This window comes from Tursiops truncatus, chromosome 8 (genome assembly GCF_011762595.2).
Source record: "Tursiops truncatus isolate mTurTru1 chromosome 8, mTurTru1.mat.Y, whole genome shotgun sequence".
In the NCBI taxonomy this organism is placed as follows: domain Eukaryota; kingdom Metazoa; phylum Chordata; class Mammalia; order Artiodactyla; family Delphinidae; genus Tursiops; species Tursiops truncatus.
This window is the reverse complement of record NC_047041.1, coordinates 66,765,150-66,788,115: the sequence shown is the minus strand read 5'-3', so window position 1 is coordinate 66,788,115 and position 22,966 is coordinate 66,765,150. Positions and strand designations below refer to the sequence as shown.

At 46.2% G+C, this 22,966-nt stretch overlaps 1 protein-coding gene across 2 annotated transcripts in view; it reads right to left on the bottom strand.

Moving 5' to 3' along the window:
• SPON1 (spondin 1) overlaps nt 1-2,151 on the bottom strand; it is a 273,983-nt gene extending 271,832 nt beyond the window's left edge. Inside the window, exon 1 of one of the 2 annotated variants that reach the window (XM_073808641.1) lies at nt 1,517-2,151. In XM_073808641.1, the coding sequence (XP_073664742.1) occupies nt 1,517-2,129 (613 nt within the window). In that variant the 5' untranslated portion in view covers nt 2,130-2,151. The remainder of the gene's footprint in view (nt 1-1,516) is intronic. The other variant, XM_019948110.3, reaches the window with a different exon arrangement.
• Nucleotides 2,152-22,966: the final 20,815 nt, after the last annotated feature.

Here is a 22,966-nt window from a genome sequence, read left to right as displayed (position 1 = left end):
CGCCACCTCCCCGGGGCTGGGCTGGGTGCCCTCCACCCCACCCCCACCCTGCCCGTCTCCGCGGAGTACCCAGCATCCCGCCGACCCGTGCCGGCTTGCAGGGGCTGCCGGCCAGCTGCTGAGCGCATCCACGTGCAGGCTATGCCGGGAAGCCCGCTCTGGGTAGCTCCAGGTGGAGAAAGTCGGGAACACGAACGCGGGAAAACGGAGGAAGCGTTCTGAGAAGGTTCTGGTCTCCTGTGTGGCCCGGGCGCCCGCTGACACTGCCCCAAACTTTCTCCAGTATTGTTCCCATTGCTTCTTCCCGAGATGCTTAGGAACCGGGCAAGTGGGGATGGAAGAGCACCCCACTCGGTGCCCCAAAGCCCCTCTCTTCCTGCTTGACCCTAGAATTGACTTTTGAAGGGGCAGGGGTGAAGGGACACGCGCCCTGTCACTCCCCGCCCGCGGGGCCCCGGTGAGGCCAGGCAGGCTTCTTTCCCTGCCCGACATCCTGGCTCGCGACTGGAGAAGGGCAGCTGCAGCATGGGGAAAAGATGTCTGGGGAGATGACCCGGCTGAAGAGAGGGGCGGTGGGCCCTGGGGATGGCGTAAGTGATCTTCAGGTCTGTGCGGGTCGAGCTGCCTGTCCTGCTTGGGAGGCGCTCACTTGCTTGGACATCCCCTCTCTGCGCTCCCGAAAGCCGGCTCTCAGCTGAGGAGCGTAGGAACGGCATCCCTGGGGCACTGAGACTTGGGGTTGCGGGAGCCAAGGTCCCGGCCCCCAGGGAGCAGGCCTCGGGAATCCGGGCTTCCCTTCCGTTTTCATCGGATTCCCTTTCCCTGTCCAAAACTACCTAGAGCTCCCTGTCCACTGGGAGCCTGTCCTAGAAATCCAGGGTCTTCTCCCTCGCCTGGAACCATCGGAGAATAATTTGGAGTTCTTTTCAGGGACCCTTCCGAAAAGCATCTGGCTCTTCTCCCCTCCTCCTCGTGCCCTGGGACCAGCTAAGGTAGAAACCGAAGTCCCTTCTCCTGTAGGGATCTGTCCGGGGAAGCTGGAGTGACCATCCAACTGGGGACCGGTCAGCGAGAAGCTGGTTTCCTTTCTTTCAGGGATGGGAGTGGGGAAAGCCGGAGTCACCACCTTGCCTGGGACCCGACTAAGAGAAGCCAGGGTCCGCTCCACTCCAGAGACGGATCTGGAGAAAGGCGAGTCTCCACTTCTCTCCTGGAGCCGGCGGGGGAAGAAGCCAGGTTCCCTCCCAGCCAGGCCAGAGTGACGCGTCGCTCCGCTACAGCCCATGCCCGGGAACCGCGCGTCAGACGTGGGGGCTGCATCTCCTGGCTGTGGCCCGCGACGGCCCGGACACTGGCTCGGGTCTAAAAGGGCTGAGGGCATCCAGGACAGAAGGGCCCTTACCGGGCTGTGCCCGCACTGTGCGCCTGAGAACCGTGCGCCCTCCTCCCGCACCGCGCGGTCGGCGCCCTCCGGGGGCCGGGTCCCGCGCCCTCAACGCCACGCAGGGCCACTTACCGCGGTAGCTGGTTCCCGGCTTGTAGAAGTCAGGGTCGCCCTCCACACGGAGGCTGAACTCGGTGTAGCCCTCGCGCCGCGTGCCCTGGACGCGCAGGATGCGGCTGCAGTAGCCCTCCGACTTGGGCACTTTGTCCAGGGTCTCGTCGGAGAAGGCCAGCGCCGCGGCCAGAGGCAGCGCCAGGGCCAGCAGCGCTGGACTCCGGCTCAGTCTCAGGGACGCCGCGGATAGCCTCATCCTCGCGGGCCCCCAACTTTGTGCCTCGCCGCCGGCTCGCCACGCGACTCCTGCTCGAAGTGGTCCCCGCGGAAGCGCGACCTGGCAGAGCCCGGGCGGGGAGCGGAGCTCGGAGCCGGCGCTGGCGACCAGGAGACCTTGCCGCCTCGGCTTGGCGGCTGCCGAGCTGCGCTGCGCTGAGCTAAGCCGAGCAAGCCGAGCAGCGCGAGGAAGGGAGGGCGGCGGAGGAGGAGGAGGAAGAGGAGGAGGAAGAGGGAGGGCTGATTTTGCCCAGATCCCCGAGCGCAGCGCTGTTTTGTTTCCGCGCTGGCGATTAGCGGCGGGGCCGTGTTTATTTTGCGACGCTGGATTCCCAGGGTCTGGCGAGGAAATCATAGGGTACAGGGACACTGCGGACTCTGTCCCACCACCAAGGAGGCTGCTGCCCCAACCCCCTGGACCCTGTGGAGGAGGGTGCTCCAAGGAGGGAAAGACTGAGAACTTTTGCTGCATACCTACTCTGTGTCTGGCAATATTCTGGGCGGTTTACTTACTATATCTGCTCACATTTTCCACTCTCGCTTCACACAATAAACGTGACATTACTTTCACTCATTTTATAGATGAGCAAACTGAGGCTTTCGGCCAGTTAAGGCAGGGTCAGATGCCATGGCTATCTGACTCTATTGCCCTTCTCTGACCTGGAACAGGTCAGACTGGAGGATGGAAAGAACAGAATGATTCATCCATTGGGCCCAGTAGGCACAGTGCTATGGCCTGTAATACCTTCGGAGATTCCTGAAAATGTTTTCTTTAAAATCAGAAGGAAAAAAAAAAAACTTTAGGTCCAATAAAATATTTCACTATATAATATTTATTAATATATTTGTCTTTATACCTACAGAGTCATAAAATATAATGTTTACTGTTGTTTTATGAAGGGAGGAGCCCACGAAGACAAAAGTGCCTAAAGCCCATGGGAGTCCTCATAGAGCCCTGGAAAGGGGTTTTGAGAGTTTCAGAGAAAAGCCTGTGTTTTCTTGGCTTAGATTTTAGTTCAGGTTCCCAGTCCCCAGTGACAGATGTTTGGAGAGGAGATGAACCTAAGGGCTCACTGGGCAGAGCCTCAGGCTCAACCCCAAAGCCAGACGGGAGAAGGCCAGGTGCAGGAATCTCTCCCACTGTTCCCCTGGGCACCGACTCGAATCAAACATTAGTGCTGTCGCTCACCCACTGTGAGACTTGAGCAGGTTATTTAAGCTCTCCAAGCTTCAGTTTCATGCTCAGAAAGGGTGCATGTGTGCCTCTGGGCTAATACACCCTTCCTCTAGAGGATGCTAGAGTTAAATGAAATGACCCATGTAAAATACTGGGCCTGGTCTCCAGTGTCTCCCCACCCCCACCCCCAAGCTCAACGGGTGGGTCGGGCTGGCCCTGGGTAGCACAGTAACGGAGACCAAGCTCACTTTGGGGATGCCTTAATGCCTCTGCCTCCCCTCAGTGTGCACAAGCATCCCAAGTGCTCTCAGAAGCTTCGGTTACTGCACCCCCTCCTTCCCCTGGACTGTCAACACGCTTGAAGAGCCTGCATTTAAAAAGCAATCTCCTTTGCTTTCCTTTGACGTCACGAACAAACAGCCCAGAGGAGCCATCTGCATAGGAGGCCTCCATTCCTCCTCGCCTGCCCTCAGTCCTTGTGCTGGGACTCTCACTGCCACTATTAACTGGGCGCCTTCTCTCAGAGGTCCTCTGACAGTGCCCCTTTGCAGAAGGCAATTATGCTCTTTTCTTGGCCTGACCCTCCTCGACGGTCAGCAGCACCTGCTCCAGCTACCAGCCTTCCTTTATGGAGGTGACATTCAGAGAGATTCACCTCTGTGTCCTGAGTGAATTATCTGCAGTATGACCGGACTGGCTCAGGGCTCACATAGACTGCATGGTGCACAGTCCCATGCATCCAGCAAGCTTTCCTTGAGTATAGATTTGGGGCCAAGTCTGTGCTGAGTAGTGGGTACCAGAGGGAACAAACATTCATTCATTCATTCATTCATTCATGTCCAATGCCCTCCATGTGCTCAGCACTGGGACGCTGGACAAATAAACTACTTGCTTTAGTGGATCTTACAATCTGGGGCAGAGGCAAATATTAAATACATAGTTACAGGAATCTTTTCCAATCATAATGGTGATATGTATGCTACAAACTAAGCTGTTCATGAGAGTGTACCCGATCTTATCTCAGAGGACAGGAAACTAGAGATAAATAAAATGTGGCTCCTGTCTTCAAGGAGCTTATTTTACATCCAATAGCTCAATTATGTGTTCTTGAAAGTCTTTTCATCTAAATCAGCGTATTCAAATCTAACAGGGAGGTGGGCAGAACACAGCAGGGAGGGACAGAATAGTTAATTCCTCATTCAACATTGACAGGAAAACCATGTGATGTAGGAGGCCCCCTCCTCTCTATTTTCCAGATAAGGAACCTATAAAATTTACCTGTCTGGGTGCCACAGCTAGTAAGGGGAGAAAGAACCAGGATTCAAAACAGTCCTCACCAACACTAAAATAGGGTTCTTCCCTCTACGCAGTGGTGACCCCACCATCTGGGCCATGACAGCCCATGGATCTGTAATCCTACTACCGGAGTTAAACTTCCCTAACCCAGCTCTACTGTCACATCAGAATGCTGCTTTCTCTCCACACATCCAATCCGTCACGAAATCACTGGCTTCCAACTCCTTGAATCTGTTCACTTCTCCCCAACTCCTCTGCCACCACATCAGTCTGAGTTGTCATCATCTCTCAGCCTCCTAATTGGGCTGCCCACATCTACTCTTACTCTCCCTCCAACCCATCTTCTGAGCTGAAGACTGAGTGATCCTTTTTAAAATGCAGATTTGAATGTCAATCCCGAGGTTAAAATCCTTTTTCAGTGGCTTTTCAGAGCTCTCAGAACAAAGAATCTTTAACATGGCCTCTGAGGTCCTGTTTGACCCGCCTTTGAAGACCATGTACCCCTTTTCTCATGGGCTCCGGCCACCACGGCTTTTCCATTTTATGAACTTTTGCCTGTGCGGTTCTCTCTGCCTGGAATCCAGTGCTTTCGTCTCTGCCAACCCCCACCCTCTCCCAGCCAGTTCCTATGCACCCTTCAGATCTCAGTGCAAAACTGCTTCCCCAGAGAAGTCCTTCCTGATTTCCAAGAATAGGTCCTGCCTCTCTTTATATGCTCTCCTGGAACTTGATATCTTTCTCTTAATATTCTCAAGATTTATAATTACCTATTCACTTTTATGTCTGATTTTTACATTTTGTATTTGTTCAGTGTCTGTCTCCATCACTAGATTCCAAGCTCCATAAGGGGAGGGGCTGTCTCTGGGGATCACCACTGTATCCTCCATGCATATCATAGTGCCTGGCTCCATAAGTATCTGTTCTATGAATAAAACGTCTTTAACAGCCTCCCAGGACCCTCTGATGCAGCCCAAGTTCTTCAAGTGACCTTCAAGGCCCTCTATGATGTGGTCATACACCCCAGACTGAGCTCCCAGTGCTTCCCAGCTGGGTTCCCTGTGTCCCGCACTTTCATACTTGACTTGGCACCTTTGCTTATAGCTTTCCCATCACCTAGGATGTCCTCCCTCCTTCTGCCCATTTAAATTCTCTTCTCCTCCGTGGGATGAGATCTTGCAGTCTCTCCTCTGGACTTCAGTAGAACTTGTGAGAAGAAAGTTTCTTATTTTGACTATTGTGTTTGGTGGACTGTCATGAACTGTCTTGTATGTCTGTGTCTCATATCCTTAGTAATGAATCCAGTTTACTTTGTTTAACTTCCCATTCAGATGTTTTGTTTTGTTGTAAAATACACCGGACTTCAAGAAATCTCTTTCCAGTTTTGTAGCCTAAGGCAGAGCTAATGTTAGTTGCTAGGGTGTTGCTAGGGAAAGTCATTTAGCCAGGGCAGATAATTAACTTTATCAGTGTGTGTGGGTAGGTCACAGAAGAGAAGACCTGGGGGCTCCACTTCTCTAAGAAAAAAAAAATTCCTTTGATTGGTAAGAGGTGAGATCAGCCTCTTTTTTTTTTTTTTTGGTGGTTGTTTTTGTTGTTGTTGTTCTTTTAAGAGAGAAGGGAAAAAGAAGTTTCTAGATTATTGTTTTTGAGTATGGTCATTGAAACACAAGCATCAGATATTTGCCTCAAATGCAAATTCCAAAACCCCATCCAAGACCTATTGAATCTGCACTTTGAACAAATTCAAACTACAGTTTAGGGAACCGCAGCTTATAATTCAGACTTGAGGTGCAAGGCTTCCGTCTGGCTTTCCCACTTTTTGGCTGTGAAGCTGAGAGGTCTTGGGAGCTCACAGGTGCTGTCTAAAGTGTTATGTACAAAATTGGGAACAGTAATACCCATCCTGCCTACCTCCTGGGGGTCTGAGAAATAAACAAGTAATTGAGATAACAATTTGTAAACTTCAGTGATTCACCAAAAAAAAAACTAGTTAGCATTGTTACTCTTATTTTATTAATTTAGAACAAGAATCCAGAAATGTTATGTCTTTGTTTCCATAACTCAGAGTTGTACTCCGAAGTTTTATGGGAAGGGGTTTTTAGAAAAAGAAAGCAGATGGACAATGAATGAAGTTGAAATGCACTGAACAATCTATCTGTGATCTGCCTGGAAGCTGTCCGCCAGGGACCCAGTAAGCTCTGAGACTAAGTTATGGAAGGTGAATATAAAAGTACAATTTTTAAGAATTCTAAAAGCAAAAGACATTAATTAAGTGAAGAGATATTATATTATATTATAGGCATTGGCCAAATCATGTATAATCACACTACCTTTGGAATTCTGAAGCTGATTGGGTCCATCCTACAACTCCACCCAAGGCATGAGTTCCTCCATTCACCTCGTCTCTCCAGTCCTTTGGTCTCCATTCAGTTTTACCCTTCCCTCTACTCTCTGGAGCATTTCTCTACCTATTTTACACTGCCTCACCCAGATCAGCATCCTAGAATAGCCTTCAAAAGTCCCTCTTACCTGAAAGCTCACGGCACCCAATTTACACTCCTTCATCCTCCCTCATCCTACTTCCTTCATCTATAACCTCACGTCACTCCCTGCAGCCACAAAGAACTCTGCAAGTGGCTCACTGGCTTCCTGCCCATCCTAACTCATGCTGCAGTCTTGGGAGACTAGAGAGTCTGTACTGATACTCAGCCATCCCTCTAACCTCCTCTATTCCAGAGAGCTTGGGTCCTTCCATATCAGCAGCCCTCCCCTGCAGAAACCATCCTCAGCTTTGGAAATACTGGCTCCCAATGGTCCTCTCTCATTCTACTCCCAGCTGTCCCACTGCCTCACCCCCTTGCATTGACCCCTGTGTCATTGAGACCTGCAATTGCTTAGTCAGTTCGGATTTTCCCAGCCCATCTTGTCAGTTCCTTCCCCACCCAGTTTGGACACTATGCTTAACCATTTGAACCATATCCTCACAAACACTCTTCATTAGGTCGCCTCTTTTATTTTGCTACCTCCTCTCTAACTAACCCCCAACCCTAGATCAACTAAGCAGAACAATGGAACTATCCCGACTTCTGACTTCTGCTGCAGAAAACCTGGTAACTGCCAACTGCATTACTACAAACTCTCACCGCTGTGGCCTCTCCCGTTGCGGAGCACAGGCTCCGGAGGCGCAGGCTCAGCGGCCATGGCTCATGGGCCCAGCCGCTCCGCGGCATGTGGGATCCTCCCGGACCGGGGCCCGAACCCGTGTCCCCTGCATCAGCAGGCGGACTCTCAAACACTGCGCCACCAGGGAAGCCCTCTCCTGCTCTTATGTAGTCCAGTTTCCCTTCCTGTCCGCGTCCTCAGCCTGCAGACCTGGGGAGTCTCCCCCATCCTGGGATGGGAGCGGGAGGGGGGGACTGGGGTTGAGGTGGCACTGGGCATGACACTGGACCTTTCCCCTCCCTCCTCGCCCTCTCCAGCTGTTCTCTCACTATGCTTCAGAGGCAGACTTTTGAAAGAGTTGTTCTCCCTTGTTGTCTTTGCCCCCTCAGTTTCCGTTCGTTTTTCCTTGCAGTAAACTTTGGGAACAGTTCACGAGTCTTTATTGAAACTGCTCCAACAAAGGTCACCTAAGACCTCGTAATCGTCATAGCCACTGTGTGAACTGAAATAGACAAAAGCCATCCGTAAGGTCCCTGTCATTGCACAGCTGAAAGGAAGCTCACCACTGGAAGAAGTGAAGGAGAATTGAGCAGTGGGAGCATCTTCTAAGATGTAGACCTGGTCCCAGACTGGAGATGTCTCAGTCTCCCTGCTTTGGGTTTATAGATTAGAGAGAGCATCGTGTCTGAATGCCATACAGCCTATGCCAGGTACAGATATGGACAGCTCCCAAGAACAAGCTCTTGCAAATCCAGCCATGTCCAGAATGTGGACACAGCCCACATTTCCCCTGTGGTTTGCTTGCTATTAATCTAGCAACCCCAACCAAACGCAGCCACCTTTATGAAATTCTGGAACTTCACCACATGACCATGGCACACTACTGCCACCCAGTGACAGTAAACTGAACACGCAGTAATATTCAGTAAGGCACTCTCCAGGCACTCTTAAGGTCACCTCCTTGGGCCTATTATAGACTAGATTGTTTGTTCTTTGAAAAAGAGTCACTGAGTTTTCCACTGTGTTTAGAATACAGTGTCTGAAGGAAATATGTATTTAATGAATTTTTGTGATATTCAATCCTTTCATTCAACAAACATTTATTGATAAACTAGGAGGCAAGTTTTACAGAGACAAGACATAATTCCTGCCTTCAAAAAGCTGCAGAGAGAGATAAAGCAGATATTTGTAAGTTGAAAAATCAGATAGTATTAATGAAAGCACAGAGCAGAGTGACTAATTCTGCTTGGGTGAGGGCCCAGGAAAAGGTAACATTTGAAAAGGCACTCAACACCTTCTTGAAAGACAGATAAGAACTTGCCAATTGGAAAAGGGGAATAGGTATTCTAGCAGGGGGAATAGCTAGTACAAAGGCAGAGAGGTGTGAAAAGGCAGGATGTGTCCTTGAGGTGATAGAATGACCTTTTCAGTGGCACCATATAAAGATGAACTGTCAGTGATGAGTCTGGGGGCACGGATATATGCTAAAAGGCTTTAACAGCAGTCCAGAGGAGGGCCATGCATTAAAGGCTCAAGAGGAAGGAATGACCTGGAGTGTTGTTGAGGAAGTAGGGTGAATAGGGCTCCATGCACGGGGATGTGCAGGAGGGGAGAAGGGAGTCAACGATGACTTTGAGCGCTCTCACATGAGCCATGGGGGTGAGGGGTATCACTGGTGGTATAACTTCCTGAGATAATGAACTCAAGAAGAGAAGCCATGGGCGATGGTGTGAGATGATATACATTCAATTGTGGGTATGTTTCCATGTGCTGCAAATAAAAAAAGGCCTTCTTTGCCTTCCAATTATGTGTGGCCCAAGTTTTGCACCTCTCCAATCTGGAAAATATAATTGCTGAAGTGTCAGGTTTACGGATCGTGCTGTGGCTTTAAATAAGCTGCATCCAACTGTTACTTCATATACACAACCCAAAGAGCTAGGACCTGTAAAAAAAAAAAAAAAAAAGTCCCCAGGACATAATTCAGCTCCCAAATTATTTCTCTTAGAAAATTGGAACCAAGTCTGTTGGTCTGAGCATTAAGAGGGAGTAAGAATAAAATACATTTTATTCATTTATCAGATTGTGGCGACATTGACAATTCTGAGGCCTTTATTGAGTCCCTAAAGGACAGGAGGGCACACCTCTTACCTCTAAAGGGCCGTAATAATCACAGCAGACAGTCGTAACATGATTACTATGAGCCAGGGAGTGGTGATCTAAATGCTTCACATGTATAGACTCATGTAATCCTCATAACAACCTGGATAATTTTATTACCCCCATTTTGCAGATGAGTAAACTGAGGCACAGAGAGATTAGGCGACTAGCTTGCCCAAGGTCACAATCTATTTGAGAGCCCATGAAGATCTACAAGAGACATTTCAGGGCCAATTAAGAACCAAGACAAATGGTCTCTGTGTTCCTTGCCCAGTGGGAGAAATTCCCACAGGCTTGAGGGGTCCAAAAGTTTCAGGGAAACAGTGAGACCTGGTGGAGGGGTCAGATTTGTAGAGATGAGGGAGAAAGGCACCCTGAGTAGCACTGACTGTAAGAGCATGGAACAGTGGCGGAGTAATGAGGGGGCTACCTCGTCTGGAGCAGAAGGTTTGTGGCAGGGAATCACGGGGGAAGCTGCTGTGACAAGAGCAGAATTGTGATGAGCCTGTAGTATCGGAGTTTCTCCTGAGAAGTTTCAAATGTGAAATGAGTTTTCGTTGTCAGCCCAGTGCACTTAATACAGTGGTACAAGAGCCAGAATACAGAGTGCGTTCACTCCTCAAGCTCCATTAACTCGTTAAACTTACATTTCACTTTCGTCTCTGTTCCTTCATTCTTCTTAATAAGCCCTGGCATCTGGGATGCTGACCTTTTAGAAAGATTCTTGTGCTGTCAGTCCCCTTCCCCATCCGTAAAAGCCCAGCTCAAATGGTATCTCCAAGAAGCCTTCACCAACACCCCAGGAAGGGTTCTCTCTCCTGTGTGCCTCAGGTTCCATGTGCATAACCCCTGTAGCACTATCACATGGAATCATCATTAATGTATACGTCTTGTTATCTCTCACAAGACCCCAGGGTCCTTAAAAGGCAGAATTGTTTGCTTTGTATCCCTAGTACCTTGCCCAGTGCCTGGCACATAGTAGACGCTCAGTAAGTATCTGTTGAATGAATTAAAAAATGGATGAAGGAATGGATGAGTGACCACCACCATACTGGAAGGAATCTATAGGATTATCTTGTTCAAACATTTCTCTTTTGTGAACTCTATAAAACAAAGTATCTCCCGGGAACCTTAGTTGATATTACAGTAGCCTATTTATTTTTTGCCTTCATAACACTCATCACAACCTGTAATTATCTGATGTACTTGTTGATTCTCTTAGCACAGTGTAAATTTCATGAGCGCAGGCACCATCTCTGTCCTGCCCACGATTGCATCTACAGCTCTTCCACAGAGCGTGACTCATAGTAAATGCTCTACAGATATTTGTTGAATAACAGAATGAATGTCACATCTCCAGTTAACTGTTCAAATTCTTTTTGGATCTCTCAAGTGAAGAAAAAGCCCTTCCCATTCTTTTATGCAACTTTATTAGGAAAATTTTCTTTTTATTGAAATAAGAACTACTTCCCTAGGATCCTTCTAGTACAAGCCTAAGTCTCTTACAAGAAGCAGACCATGGTGAGTTTTAAATATGTCCACACATTTTTTGATATTTTTCTTCAGGAGGGAGAGTTTAATTTCCCTCCCTTTGAGGGTGAGCCAGACCCAGTGACCCGCTTCTAATGACTATAATAATACGGAAGTTATGGTATGTGGTTTCAGAAATGAGGTCATGAAAGGCACTGTGACTTTGTCCTTGCTCTCTTAATAGCTCATTCTGGAGGATGTTAACTGCCATGTCATGAGGACACTCGTGCAAGCCTATGGAGAGACCTACATAACAGGAACTGAAACCTCCTGCCCTGTGAGTGAGCTGTCTTGGAAGTGAATTCTCCAGCCCCAGTCAAGCCTTTAGATGACTGCAGCCCCTACTGATATTCTGCCTGCTACCTCACAAGAGACCCCAAGATAGAGCTACCCAGTTAAGCAACTTGTGAATTTCCAACCTACAGAAACCGTAAGATAATAAATGTTGTTTTAAGACACTGAGTTTTGGTACAATTTGTTACACATCAACTGATAACTAATACACAGCTTTTAAAGTATTTTCTGAGAACTACAATGTTGTACTCTTTTCTTCTCTTTTCCAGGTTAGACATGGTTTCTGAACCCCTCATCCTCCTATTCTCTCTCCCGAGGGCACATTACAGCTTGTCACAAACCATGAGAAAGGCTAGCACCCAAACTGAAAACAGGATTTAAGGTATGGCTGTGTTGCCCAAGAAGAATCTATATTCTCCCCATCTAAACATGGCCACTTCATGCTATCAATTTACATTGACTTTTCCCCTCATTAGGAAAATTTTCAAACATACAAAAAAGTTGAAAGAACTTTACAATTAACACCCATATATCCACTACTAGATTCCACAATGAACATTTTACTACACTTGCTTTATCACAAATCCATCTATCACTCTACCATTCCATTAGTGTTTCTTATTTGTTTGGTGCATTTCCAAGTAAGTTGAAGACATCCACATAGGTCTTTCTGCCAACCCAAATCTCCAAATCCTTTCTTACTTGCTCCCTCCCCCAACCTGCTTCATTCCCTATCTTGTGCTTGGACCTGAAATACAGTTCTTGTTTACATTTACTGGTGTGGAAAAGCAGAATGGCATAGGGAAAATAGAAGAGGTTTTGAAGGTAAATATGCCTGGGTAAGACTCTAGTTCTTTCACTTCCAGCTGTGTGATATTAGGCAAGTGACTCAACTTCTTGAACACTTGGTTCCTTTCATTTGTAAAATAAGGATGATAAGAAGACCTACATTGCAGGGCTTCCGTGGTGGCGCAGTGGTTGAGAGTCCGCCTGCCGATGCTGGGGAGACGGGTTCGTGCCCCGGTCCGGTCCGGGAGGATGCCACATGCCACAGAGCGGCTGGGCCAGCTAGCCATGGCCGCTAAGCCTGCGCGTCCGGAGCCTGTGCTCCGCGACGGGAGAGGCCAAAACAGTGAGAGGACCGCGTACCGCAAAAAAAAAAAAAAAAAAAAAAAAAAGACTTACATTGCAGAGCTACTCAGAGGACAAGAGGTTACCTATGAAAAGCCTGTAGTGTATTATCTGGCATGATGTATTAGATGTTTAATAAATGATAGCTAATATTATTTAGTCCACCATTCCTGCCCATATGCATAATTTTGGATTCTTACTCTGTCACACAGATTTACATCCGCAAGTCAGTAGACTCTATATAGGTCTGCTAGAAAATCCTCATCCCAGAAATTGATGTGGAGCACGACTGGGACAAAGATTGAATCTTTTTTTTTTTTTAAACATCTTTATTGGAGTATAATTGCTTTACATTGTTGTGTTAGTTTCTGCTGTATAACAAAGTGAATCAGCTATGCGTATACTTACATCCCCATATCCCCTCCCTCTTGAGTCTCCCTCCCTGCCCCCAATCCCACCCCTCTAGGTGGTCACAAAGCACGGAGCTGATCTCCCTGTGCTATGCGGCTGCTTCCCACTAGCTATCTATTTTACATTTAGTAGTGTATATATGTCGGTGCCACTCTAGAGAATGGACTTAAGGACACAGGGAGGGGGAAGGGTAAGCTGGGATGAAGACTGAATCTTCTACCAGTAATAAATATTGTTATTGTTAATGTCTGATATTAATTAGAATAATACAATATAGTACTAATAGCTATTGCTTAGAGAGCTGACGTGAACTATTCATTAGCAGTCTTTTGAGTCTTTTTTTTTTACTTAAATAATTTTTTATTGTGGTAAAATACACATAACATAAAATTCACCATCTTAGCCATTTTTACGTGTGCAGTCCATGGTATTAAATACATTCACGTTGCTGTGCAGCTGTCACCACCATCCATCACCATAACTCTTTTCATCTTGTAAATCTGAAACTCTGTACCCATTAAACGAGAATTTCCCATTCTCCCCTCCCCCCAGCCCCTGGCAACCACCATTCTGCATTCTGTCTCTACGGTTTTGACCACTCTGAGCACCTCATGTAAGTGGAATCATCCACTATTTGTCTTTCTGGGACTGGCCTATTTCACTGAGCGTAATGTCCTCAAGGTTCATCCATGCTGTAGCATATTTTTTAAGGCTGAACATTGTATGCATGTACCACATTTTGTTTATCTATTCATCCTTCTATGGACAGGTGGGTCACTTCTACCTTTTGGCTGTTGTGAATCATGTTGCTATGAACATGGGTGTACAAATATCTCTTGGAGACCCTGCTTTCAGTTCTTTTAGACATATGTCCAGAAGTCTTTTGAGTCTTTTGACCAGTTATAAATCTACCCTACTCTACTGTCACACCAACCCTATTTCTCCTTGTTATCTATAAGGACATTACAAGTGACTTCATTAAATGCCATGCTGACGATGAATGCATTTTCTACATCTCCCATCTTTCCTTTGTCTACCAGCCTAGTAGTACTTTCGTTACAGAAAAGTTATCTGCGTGGAAGTTTCTTTGCAAACTCATGACGGTACCTAGTCATCAAGTCTCTTTTTTTTTTTTTTTTAAACATGCTTAAACCTGTTTCTTAGAAAATCTTTTTTTGGAGAAACTACTAGCTGTCTGACCAGTACCTTTCTCTCCTTCTTTACTGACAAATCCCTGGTCTTTTGGCGGGTGGGAGAAATGTGCCCAACTAAAAAACTACACTCTCCACTTGTTTCAGATACTAGTGGACCATCTGAGACATCCTGACCAATAAGATATAGGTGCAAGTTGCTGGGTAGAGTTTTGGGGGAAAGCCCCTTAAAGGTTTGGGCTGGGAGAGATGACAGAGTCAATCTGCTCTTGTCCTTCCCTTCCTTCTGCCTGGCACACAGAAACTTATGCTGGCCATGGAGGAGCCATCATGGAACCACGGAGTGACAATGAGGGAAAGGCCAAGAGAATCTCAGAGAGTAAGTCCTGACATCCTTGAGCAGCTAAAGCGATGCCCGCCTTAGGACTGCTCATGTAATGAGAAAACTAGGTCTCCAAATTGGTAAAACTACTCTTTTCGGGTTTCAATTACTAAGACAAATGTCATTCCTAGTGATACATCTGTCCTGGAATTCTGACCAAGATGAACACCACTGCTCTACAGTTTGAATACTCCATCTTCTTCCAAGATATAGAATCAAGATGCTATTTGATGATTTTCTGATTTCTACCACCACTGAATTCCCCACAATTCCACTGTCTAATGTGATCACTGCCAGTGATCTTGGTTGCAACTTATCTTCATGCCCAGGTAGGTAATTTGTTTAGTCCAGGAGAGTTGGCCTCATTTGGAGCAGGTCAGTTTTCCAATTTTTTCTTGGACTTCAGGTCTCTTGTGCCAATATTGTTTTCACCCTCTTCAGTCCAATTAGCATTCTCATTGACAAAGACGGAAGCCAAGCAGAAAAGCAGCTCTGTTTTCTCTCTGTTGTCCACACTCTCCCCACCCTTCCTTCAGCTACAAATGCTTGGGCCCTGCACTTATTATCCTTCCAGACAAAAGAAAAGCCTGTTTTGTTAATCTTGACATTTCCTGCACATCTCTGCTCAGTTGGGTCTCCAAACTTCCTTACACAATTCCCAATATATGTTTGCAGATGGAAAGAATGTATCTAAGATATGAACAAACTAATGAATTCAATCAACCATGGAAATACAACAGGGAATGCTCAGTCACTCAGAGTGCAGGCATGGTTTGGGGTTTTGTTTCTTCTACATGTACAGTGTGGGCTGACTGCACTTCCTGACCATATTTTTGCAGTCACTATTCAGAAAGCCTGGAGAGGAGGACATATTTGGAAAACAATTGACAAAAGCAGTGCCTGAATTTATTATTTCTTGGGACAAGCATCTCTCTGTCAGGCTAAATCCAAGTTCCTTCTCTGCTTTTGCCTTCTAACTAGTTTTCTAGGAGCAGAGGATGGTTCCCTCAAACCCAATCAGAAAACACTAAATGATCTGTTAAGCATTCTGTATTTTAAAGGTCCTCATAATCCCTAATTTCAGAAAGTACTTGTATTAAGCAGGGCTCTTTTTGTTGTGTGAAACAGAGCAGGGAATGACAAAACTTTTTCAGGTCATAAGTATTTTCAGCTTTACAGGTTGTATGGTCTCTGTAACAACTACTCAACTCTGCCATTATAGCATGAAAGCAGCAATGGACAATAAGAAAGCCAGTGAGTGTGGCTGTGTCCCAATAAAACTTTATTGATGGACACTAAAATTTGAATTTCATGTACAATTTCATGATTCATGAAATATTGTTCTTCTTTTGACTTTTTTCCTTTCTTTTTTTAATTAATTTTTATTGGGGGTATAGTTGCTTTACAATGTTGTGTTAGTTTCTGCTGTACAGCAAAGTGAATCAGCTATACATATACATATATCCCCTCTCTTTCGGATTTCCTTCCCATTTAGGTCACCACAGAGCACTGAGTAGAGTTCCATGTGCTATACAGTATGTTCTCATTAGTTATCTATTTTATACACAGTATCAATAGTGTATATATGTCAATCCCAATCTCCCAATTCATCCCACCAGCCCCCATTCCCCCTTGGTATCCGTACGTTTGTTCTCTATGTCTGTGTCTCTATTTCTTCTTTGCAAATAGGACCGTCTATAACATTTTTCTAGATTCCACATATATGCATTAATATACGATATTTGTTTTTCTCTTTCTGACTTACTTCACTCTGTATGACAGTCTCTAGGTCCATCCACATCTCTGCAAGTGACCCAATTTCATTCCTTTTTATGGCTGAGTAATATTTCATTGTATATATGTACCAAATCTTCTTTATCCACTCCTCTGTTGATGGACATTTAGATTGCTTCCATGTCCTTGCTATTGTAAATAGTGCTGCAATGAACACTGGGGTGCATGTGTCTTTCTGAATTATGGTTTTCTCTGGGTATATGCCCAGTAGTGGGATTGCTAGGTTATATGGTAGTTTTATTTTTTAGCTTTTTAAGGAACCTCCATACTGTTCTTCACAGTGGCTGTATCAATTTACATTCCCACCAACAGTGCAAGAGGGTTCCCTTTTCTCCACAGCATTTGTTGTTTGTAAATTAAATTTTCTGATGATGGTCATTCTGACCAGTGTGAAGTGATACCTTATTGTAGTTTTGATTTGCATTTCTCTAATAATTAGTGATGTTGAGTCTTTGACTTTTTCCAACCATTTTAAGTTGCAAAAACTATTCTCAGCTTCTGAGGCAGGAGGTTGGATTTGACCCATAGGTCATAGTTTGCTGATCTCTGAAACAGAGATAACCTTAAGGCTCGTTCAAGAAAAGGGTTCCTTTCTACAAAGCTATAGCTAGAACTCATGGGAACTGGAAAAGAAAAGAGAAAGCGGTTAGGAACTCAGTCTACACTATACCAGAGGGTCTCCCTCGTGGTTTCTCTGCATCATTCAGCACTTCGACTCCTTCTCTAAGTCCAGCCAGCTACCCTTCTGCACTCAGAACTTCGACAGGTAAATCAATAGGCAATCCAATATGGTGGGACAAGTGCAATGAAATTGCTTTGCATGAGGTGTTACAGGGCACAAAAGGAAGTTAGGAGAGCTCAAAAGAAAACTGAAGAAGGACATTGGTGATCAGAGGTTTGAGGAAGGTGTGGAAGGTTTAGAATGGTCTGTGTGGAGAGTGAGTTAGGAATCAGAACAAAAAACCTCCTACATATCACTGAAGGCCCAAGTGATGCTGAGAGTTTTAGCATTTGATGGATGTATTAATTTGGTCGCCTTTGGCAACAAGTAATAGAGAATCTTCTCAAATCGGTTCAAGCACTGAGTTCACTAGAATGCAAGTGTCCTAAGTGCAGGAAATCTCTCCACCTTGTTCATCACTCTGGCCCCAGTTTCTAGGACAATAGCTGTTGCATAGTAGGCATCCAGTAAATATGTGTTGAATGAGCAAATGAATGACCTCTCATAGCAGGAAGTGAGCTCCAGGCTTGGTTAATGCAAGCTCATTGGCATCATAATGGATTCAAGTTCAAAAGTCTATCTTTCGGTGAGTGGGCTTTGGCTTCCGGCTAGTTTTTCATGGTTGCAAGATGGCCACTACAGTTCTGGTCATTATAACCTAGATCCCAAAATGCCCAACAGAATGAAAAGAAGCTATCTACTCCCTGAGTCTCTTTTTAAGAGTGGAAAAACCTTTTTCAGAAGTCTCAGCAAACTTCCCCTCAGTTCTGTTGGCCAGAAATGCGTCACATACCAATGTCTCAATTAATCACTGGCAGGGCTAATGGTACCTCTCTGATCAGCTTAGATCCCCGGTTCCCCACTGTGAGTGATTTTGTGCCCCTACTCCCTGCCCACAAGGGGACACTGGGAATGTTTTGAGACATATTTGATTGTCATGATTGGGGTGAGGGTTGCCAATGGCACTTAGTAGGTAGAAGCCAGAGATGCTGCTACACCACCCTAGAATGCAGAGGACAGACTCTACCATGAGAAAGAAGTATCCGACTCAAAATATCAGTAGCTCTGAGGTGGAGAAATTCTGGTTTAGGCCAATCAGAGTCTCCCCCTGGAACTGGGGTGGGAGCTACTTTCCTTAAAGCGTATGGCCAGGGAGGAGCAGGAAATCTGTATGAAGTCAGGGTTCTATAAGGCAGGAGGGAATAAAAAGGAGGTCGGGGAGAAATGGATGCTGGGTAGGCAATCAATTGAGTACACACCAGAGGGATTGATTGGATTTTCTAATTTAGCAGATGACCCACGGAGCCTTTGGAAAGACTTTTTTTTTTTTTTTAGAAATGCAGAACAAAGAGTTCCTGCCTTCTATAAACAAAATAGAGTTCCCACCTTTTTTGGACCAAATAAAAATTATAACCTGATGGCCATTCACCACTTCAATAAATATACATGTGGAAAATTAGGAGGAACTGATGTTCATAGATTGCCTACTGTGAGTGCCAGTGCCTGGAGCACCTAAGATGTACAGAAGCCACGCCAGACACTTACACAGCTCACTCCATGTCATCCTCGCAACTACACAGCAAGGCATGCATTGTCATCTGTGTTTTACAGATGAGGCCCAAGGTGATCCCCCTATAAGTCAGAGAGCTAGTATTCTCCATCTCATTCTGCACTTGAAACACCTTCTCTGAGTTTAGGACAGGGCAGAAGATGCAGCATTTCCAGAAGGAGCACAGCTACAGAGGATGCCATGTACTGACTCATGATCTCTGGTACCTTACAGGCTACAGCATCTTCCATGGGCAAACAAGCTGGGTGAGAACTGCTCTAGAGAAAAGGGCCTCTCTTGACAGAGATCTGCCTTTTTAATGGCTTACAAAGCCCAGGAGAACCTCTCAATCTCAAACTCTGTGAATTAAATGATTTCTTTGGAGACTCCTCCTCCTCCTCCCTCCTCAGCATATACTCAGCTTTTATATCACTCAGATTTCTCATTCTGATGGGGGAAAAAAAAATCAGGAGTGATAGAAAATAGAACCAAAATTTTTCTAAAGTATTCCTTCAGAAATACAGAAGACAGTATATGGTCATTAGAGAGTGTTCACCTATTTGCTCTTGAAAATCTTCCCTGAGAAGCCCCCTTTGACCGTCTGGAATTAGGATTCAGCCTCGGTCTCCTGGAAAGCACACTGGGGAGAGAAAGGGCCCAGCCTCAGCTGTCCAAACAGAGGGGAATTGAATGCCTTTGTCCCGTATGAGACCACTGAGCACCATGGTAATTTTCTGCTCTCACCCAGGGGTGTCACAAAGGCTCTCTCCCTCCCTCTTTCTTCCCTTTGACTCTTGTGCTGGTTTGGAAGAAGGAGGGGTCTGTGGTAGGTAGATTGCAGGTTTGGGACTGGGTCTTAGAATGAACAAGAAAGGAAAAGGGACGTAACGATTATGCATGCTGAGTCCCATCAAGGCATGTGGTTCCACCCTCACAGTAAGCGCTACTGTGTGCTGCAAGATTTCTGGCACGTTCCTAAAACAAAAATTGGACTCAGTGGAAAACCAGGAGTTTTTGACAACTGTTTGGGCTTGAGTTATCTCGCCTACATAATACATCTGACTTCCCAGGGTCAGTGTGGGAAACCAAATGAGATATAGGTTCCAGGTTCAAAATATGCAGTTACATACGTTCATCGGCTAATTCATTTGTATCAAGCTCTCCTGACTGGGGTTCAGTGTCACACATCTCACCGAGATATTTTCCCGGCATGCCCCTGTGTTGGTGATCTTTTGCTGTATAACAAACCACCACATAATACAGCAGTCTACAACAACCACCGTTTTAATTACTTGTGATTCTATGCATCAGCAAATTAGGCTGGGCTCTGGTGGGTGGTTCCCACGTTGGTTTTGCCTGGGGTCACTTCATGCAGCTGCAGTCCTGTGGTGACAACATTCTGTGATTGGATGGTCTGAAATCGCTTCACTTGTGTTGTTGCTGGCTGTCAGCTGGGCCACATACCTCCAGGAGGCTAGCCTGGGCTTTGCTTGGTAGATAGGTTCCAAAGGCAGTGAGAGAGAGAGAGAGGGCAAGCACCAATGTACAAGCCCAAGCCTCAGTTTGCCTCATGTTTGCTAAGGTCTGTAGATGTAAGAAAGTCACAGGGAGGCAATGTGGGGGGAAGGAGGAAACACAGTTCACCGGAGCCATTCCTATCAGGATCGGCCAGTCCCCTCCCTCTCCTGGAAACATATTCCTTGCTTCTCACTGGATCTCCCAGAAGTAGACTAGTTGTTCAACGAACGTACACTTCAGTTACAAAACTCAGTTTGTCTGAACTCTGTATCATTTTGTAGAAGCTCCCTTCCCCCTTCTTGCTGGATGGTAGAAATTTAAATTTAATTTTTAGTTGCCTGGCCCCTCCCCACTTCCTGAAAGTCCCATCCAAGTTCCAGAGTTGGGGAGGCATTATCTGCTCTGGGTGGTCATCTGTCCATGATGGCATCTGTGGGAGGTTCTGGCTCTTCAGTGAAAGATCCACGCAGTCCCCTTGAGGTCTGGCCACTGGCAGCTACTTTTCTGTCCCTCTGTAGTGCACTCAATTATTCCACTACTGTTACTCCCACTGGGCTGTGGGAATCTCTTAGGGACTGTTTGAGGTCCTCCCCATACACTAGGCGGCTGTTTCCTTTCTGACGTCTCTGGGTTCCACATAGGAAACAAGACAAGGGTGTTCCATCTCTCCATTCTCCCCAGCTTTTCTGGGGCATCTACTCTACCCTGAGCTCAGCCTGACTGAAGGAGAAACAAGCCCCTTCTTCAGAGATCCACGATGTCCGTGCTCTTATCTCTTCCCTCCTGGCTCCCTCTCCCCTCTTCAGGGACTCTTTCTAGTTGGAGGTAAGCTTAGCCTGGCTCTCACTCACCTGGTGTCTCCTGTCTACTGTTCAAACCCGAAGTTCTCCCTGTCACCCCTGAGGACTAGCTTTCTTTACTCAAAAGGAGGTACTGGAATTGAGGGAATAGAGTTTTATTTTGGGAGAAGCAGTCATTTTCCAGAACTGATATCTTGGTCTATATGATCTTTCTTTGGGCCATAAGGCCCTGTTAAAACATAAGGGCCATGCCGAGACTGGGTTAAGTACTCTGGTCAATGACTGAAGAAGGAAAGCAATGGAAGCATTTACTGAATACATATGTACAAGACATTAGACTAGATTCTTTTATAGGATTCAACTTTTATATTATCATAGTCCTGCAAGTAGGTATCAGTAGCCCCATTTTGAAGGATAAGAAAAGTGGGGCTCAGAATGCTTATGTACCTTGCCTGAAGCCACAGAGACAGTCAATGGCAGAGACAGATCTTGACCTGAGACTGTCAGAGCAAACAAAACGTCTTTGCAACATCCTGAAACCAGTGTAGGTGGATGATAGTGTTCTCATGGTGCACAGATTCTGTAAGTTATAAATACCTCCGGGTCTCTGAGCCTTCTCTCTTTTCTGGGCTGGGGATGCAAAGCAGGGAGGGATGGAGACTTTGAGTCACATTGATCTGTGGGAGTCCCTGACGCTTGTGTTCAGCCTTGGGAAACAGAAGTGGTACAGCAGCCCCACTGTGAGTTATGCTTTTACTGGGGGAGAGAATTAGCCCATGGGGCTCCGGGGCTCCCATCAACTCTAAGACTGTCGGCAGCTGCACCCCTGCCAGTGTGCATGTCTCTCCAAACCCATCCTCCACACACAGCCCGCAGCAACACCAGCCTGTCCCTCTTTGTTTAAGGGGCACTTAACGACATTTCCACTCAGCACATCTTTCTTTTAGAAAATGTCCTGACAGCTTTACTACTTTGGCTTCTTTATGGGGCAGTGGAAGAGCGAGAGCAGGAGAAAAATCAATGGCTGGCGATGGAGGGCACAGGAGAATGCTTCGTGCCTGTGCTCGCTGACCCCATTCACCACCCCCTGCCCCAGTCGCAGTCCGAGCTAACGGTACTCGTGTTTAAAAGCATCTGCCCAAGACCGGAGGGTATCAAGAATGGAGCTGACCAGATCCATGGAGACTATAGTGAAAGGTCATGACCACAGACTTATTTGCTCAGGACCTCCAAGCTGTTTTGAAGGGAGTGGGCTTTGACCTGGGGTGATGAAGAAAGAGTTTTTGGAATGAAATGGTTGGCCCCTCCTTCCAGAAGGGACACTAGGAATAGAGTGAGGATGTAAGAGAGAAACCAGTATCCTTTGAGGGAGAAGTGATGGGGCGGCAGGTCAGCAAGAAGCCCTGAGGGGTGACAAAGTCAGGCTGTTACACTTCAGAGAGCTGAGAGGTCTGTTAAGAAGGAAGGCAGAGTTTCCTCATGCTGGCTGCCCACATTGGGAAGGGATTACCTTTCACTTAAGTAGCATCCTTGATGGACAAATGAACCCCTGGCTCCACACGGGTCTCCTCTGTAGCCCCAGCATCCTGGGGGCTAGGGTATTGAATGCAACCCTGAAGCTGAGCTGGCCTCTTCCGGCTAGCCCCAGGGGAGAGCTATTAAACTGACAGATGATTAGGAGAAGAGTAAATAGTAGCCTGCAATCCCTTCTTAAGCAGAACTCCCATGAGAAGAAAGTAATTTCCATCAAGGAGTTATGATAAATGCCCAAGCATTGTTGAAAGGATTGAATGATATTGCATTTAACTCAGAGTTTTGCCAGTGGAACTCAACAGAGGTTAATTTTAACACTAGCCATCTTAACAGCTGTATAATATTCCATTATATGGACGCACCGTGATCTGTTGAACCATTTACTTCCTGATAGACATTTAGTGTCCCCTCTTTTATGCGCAATAATAAACATAAAATGCCACACTGAACATCCTTTTACACACATAATTAACAACGTATACAATTATTTCCTTGGCATAAACTCTTAAATGGAATCGCTGGGGTACAGTGTATCTGCATTTTAAATGCACATATTAATAGATTTCTCCCTAAGAGATGCTGTAGC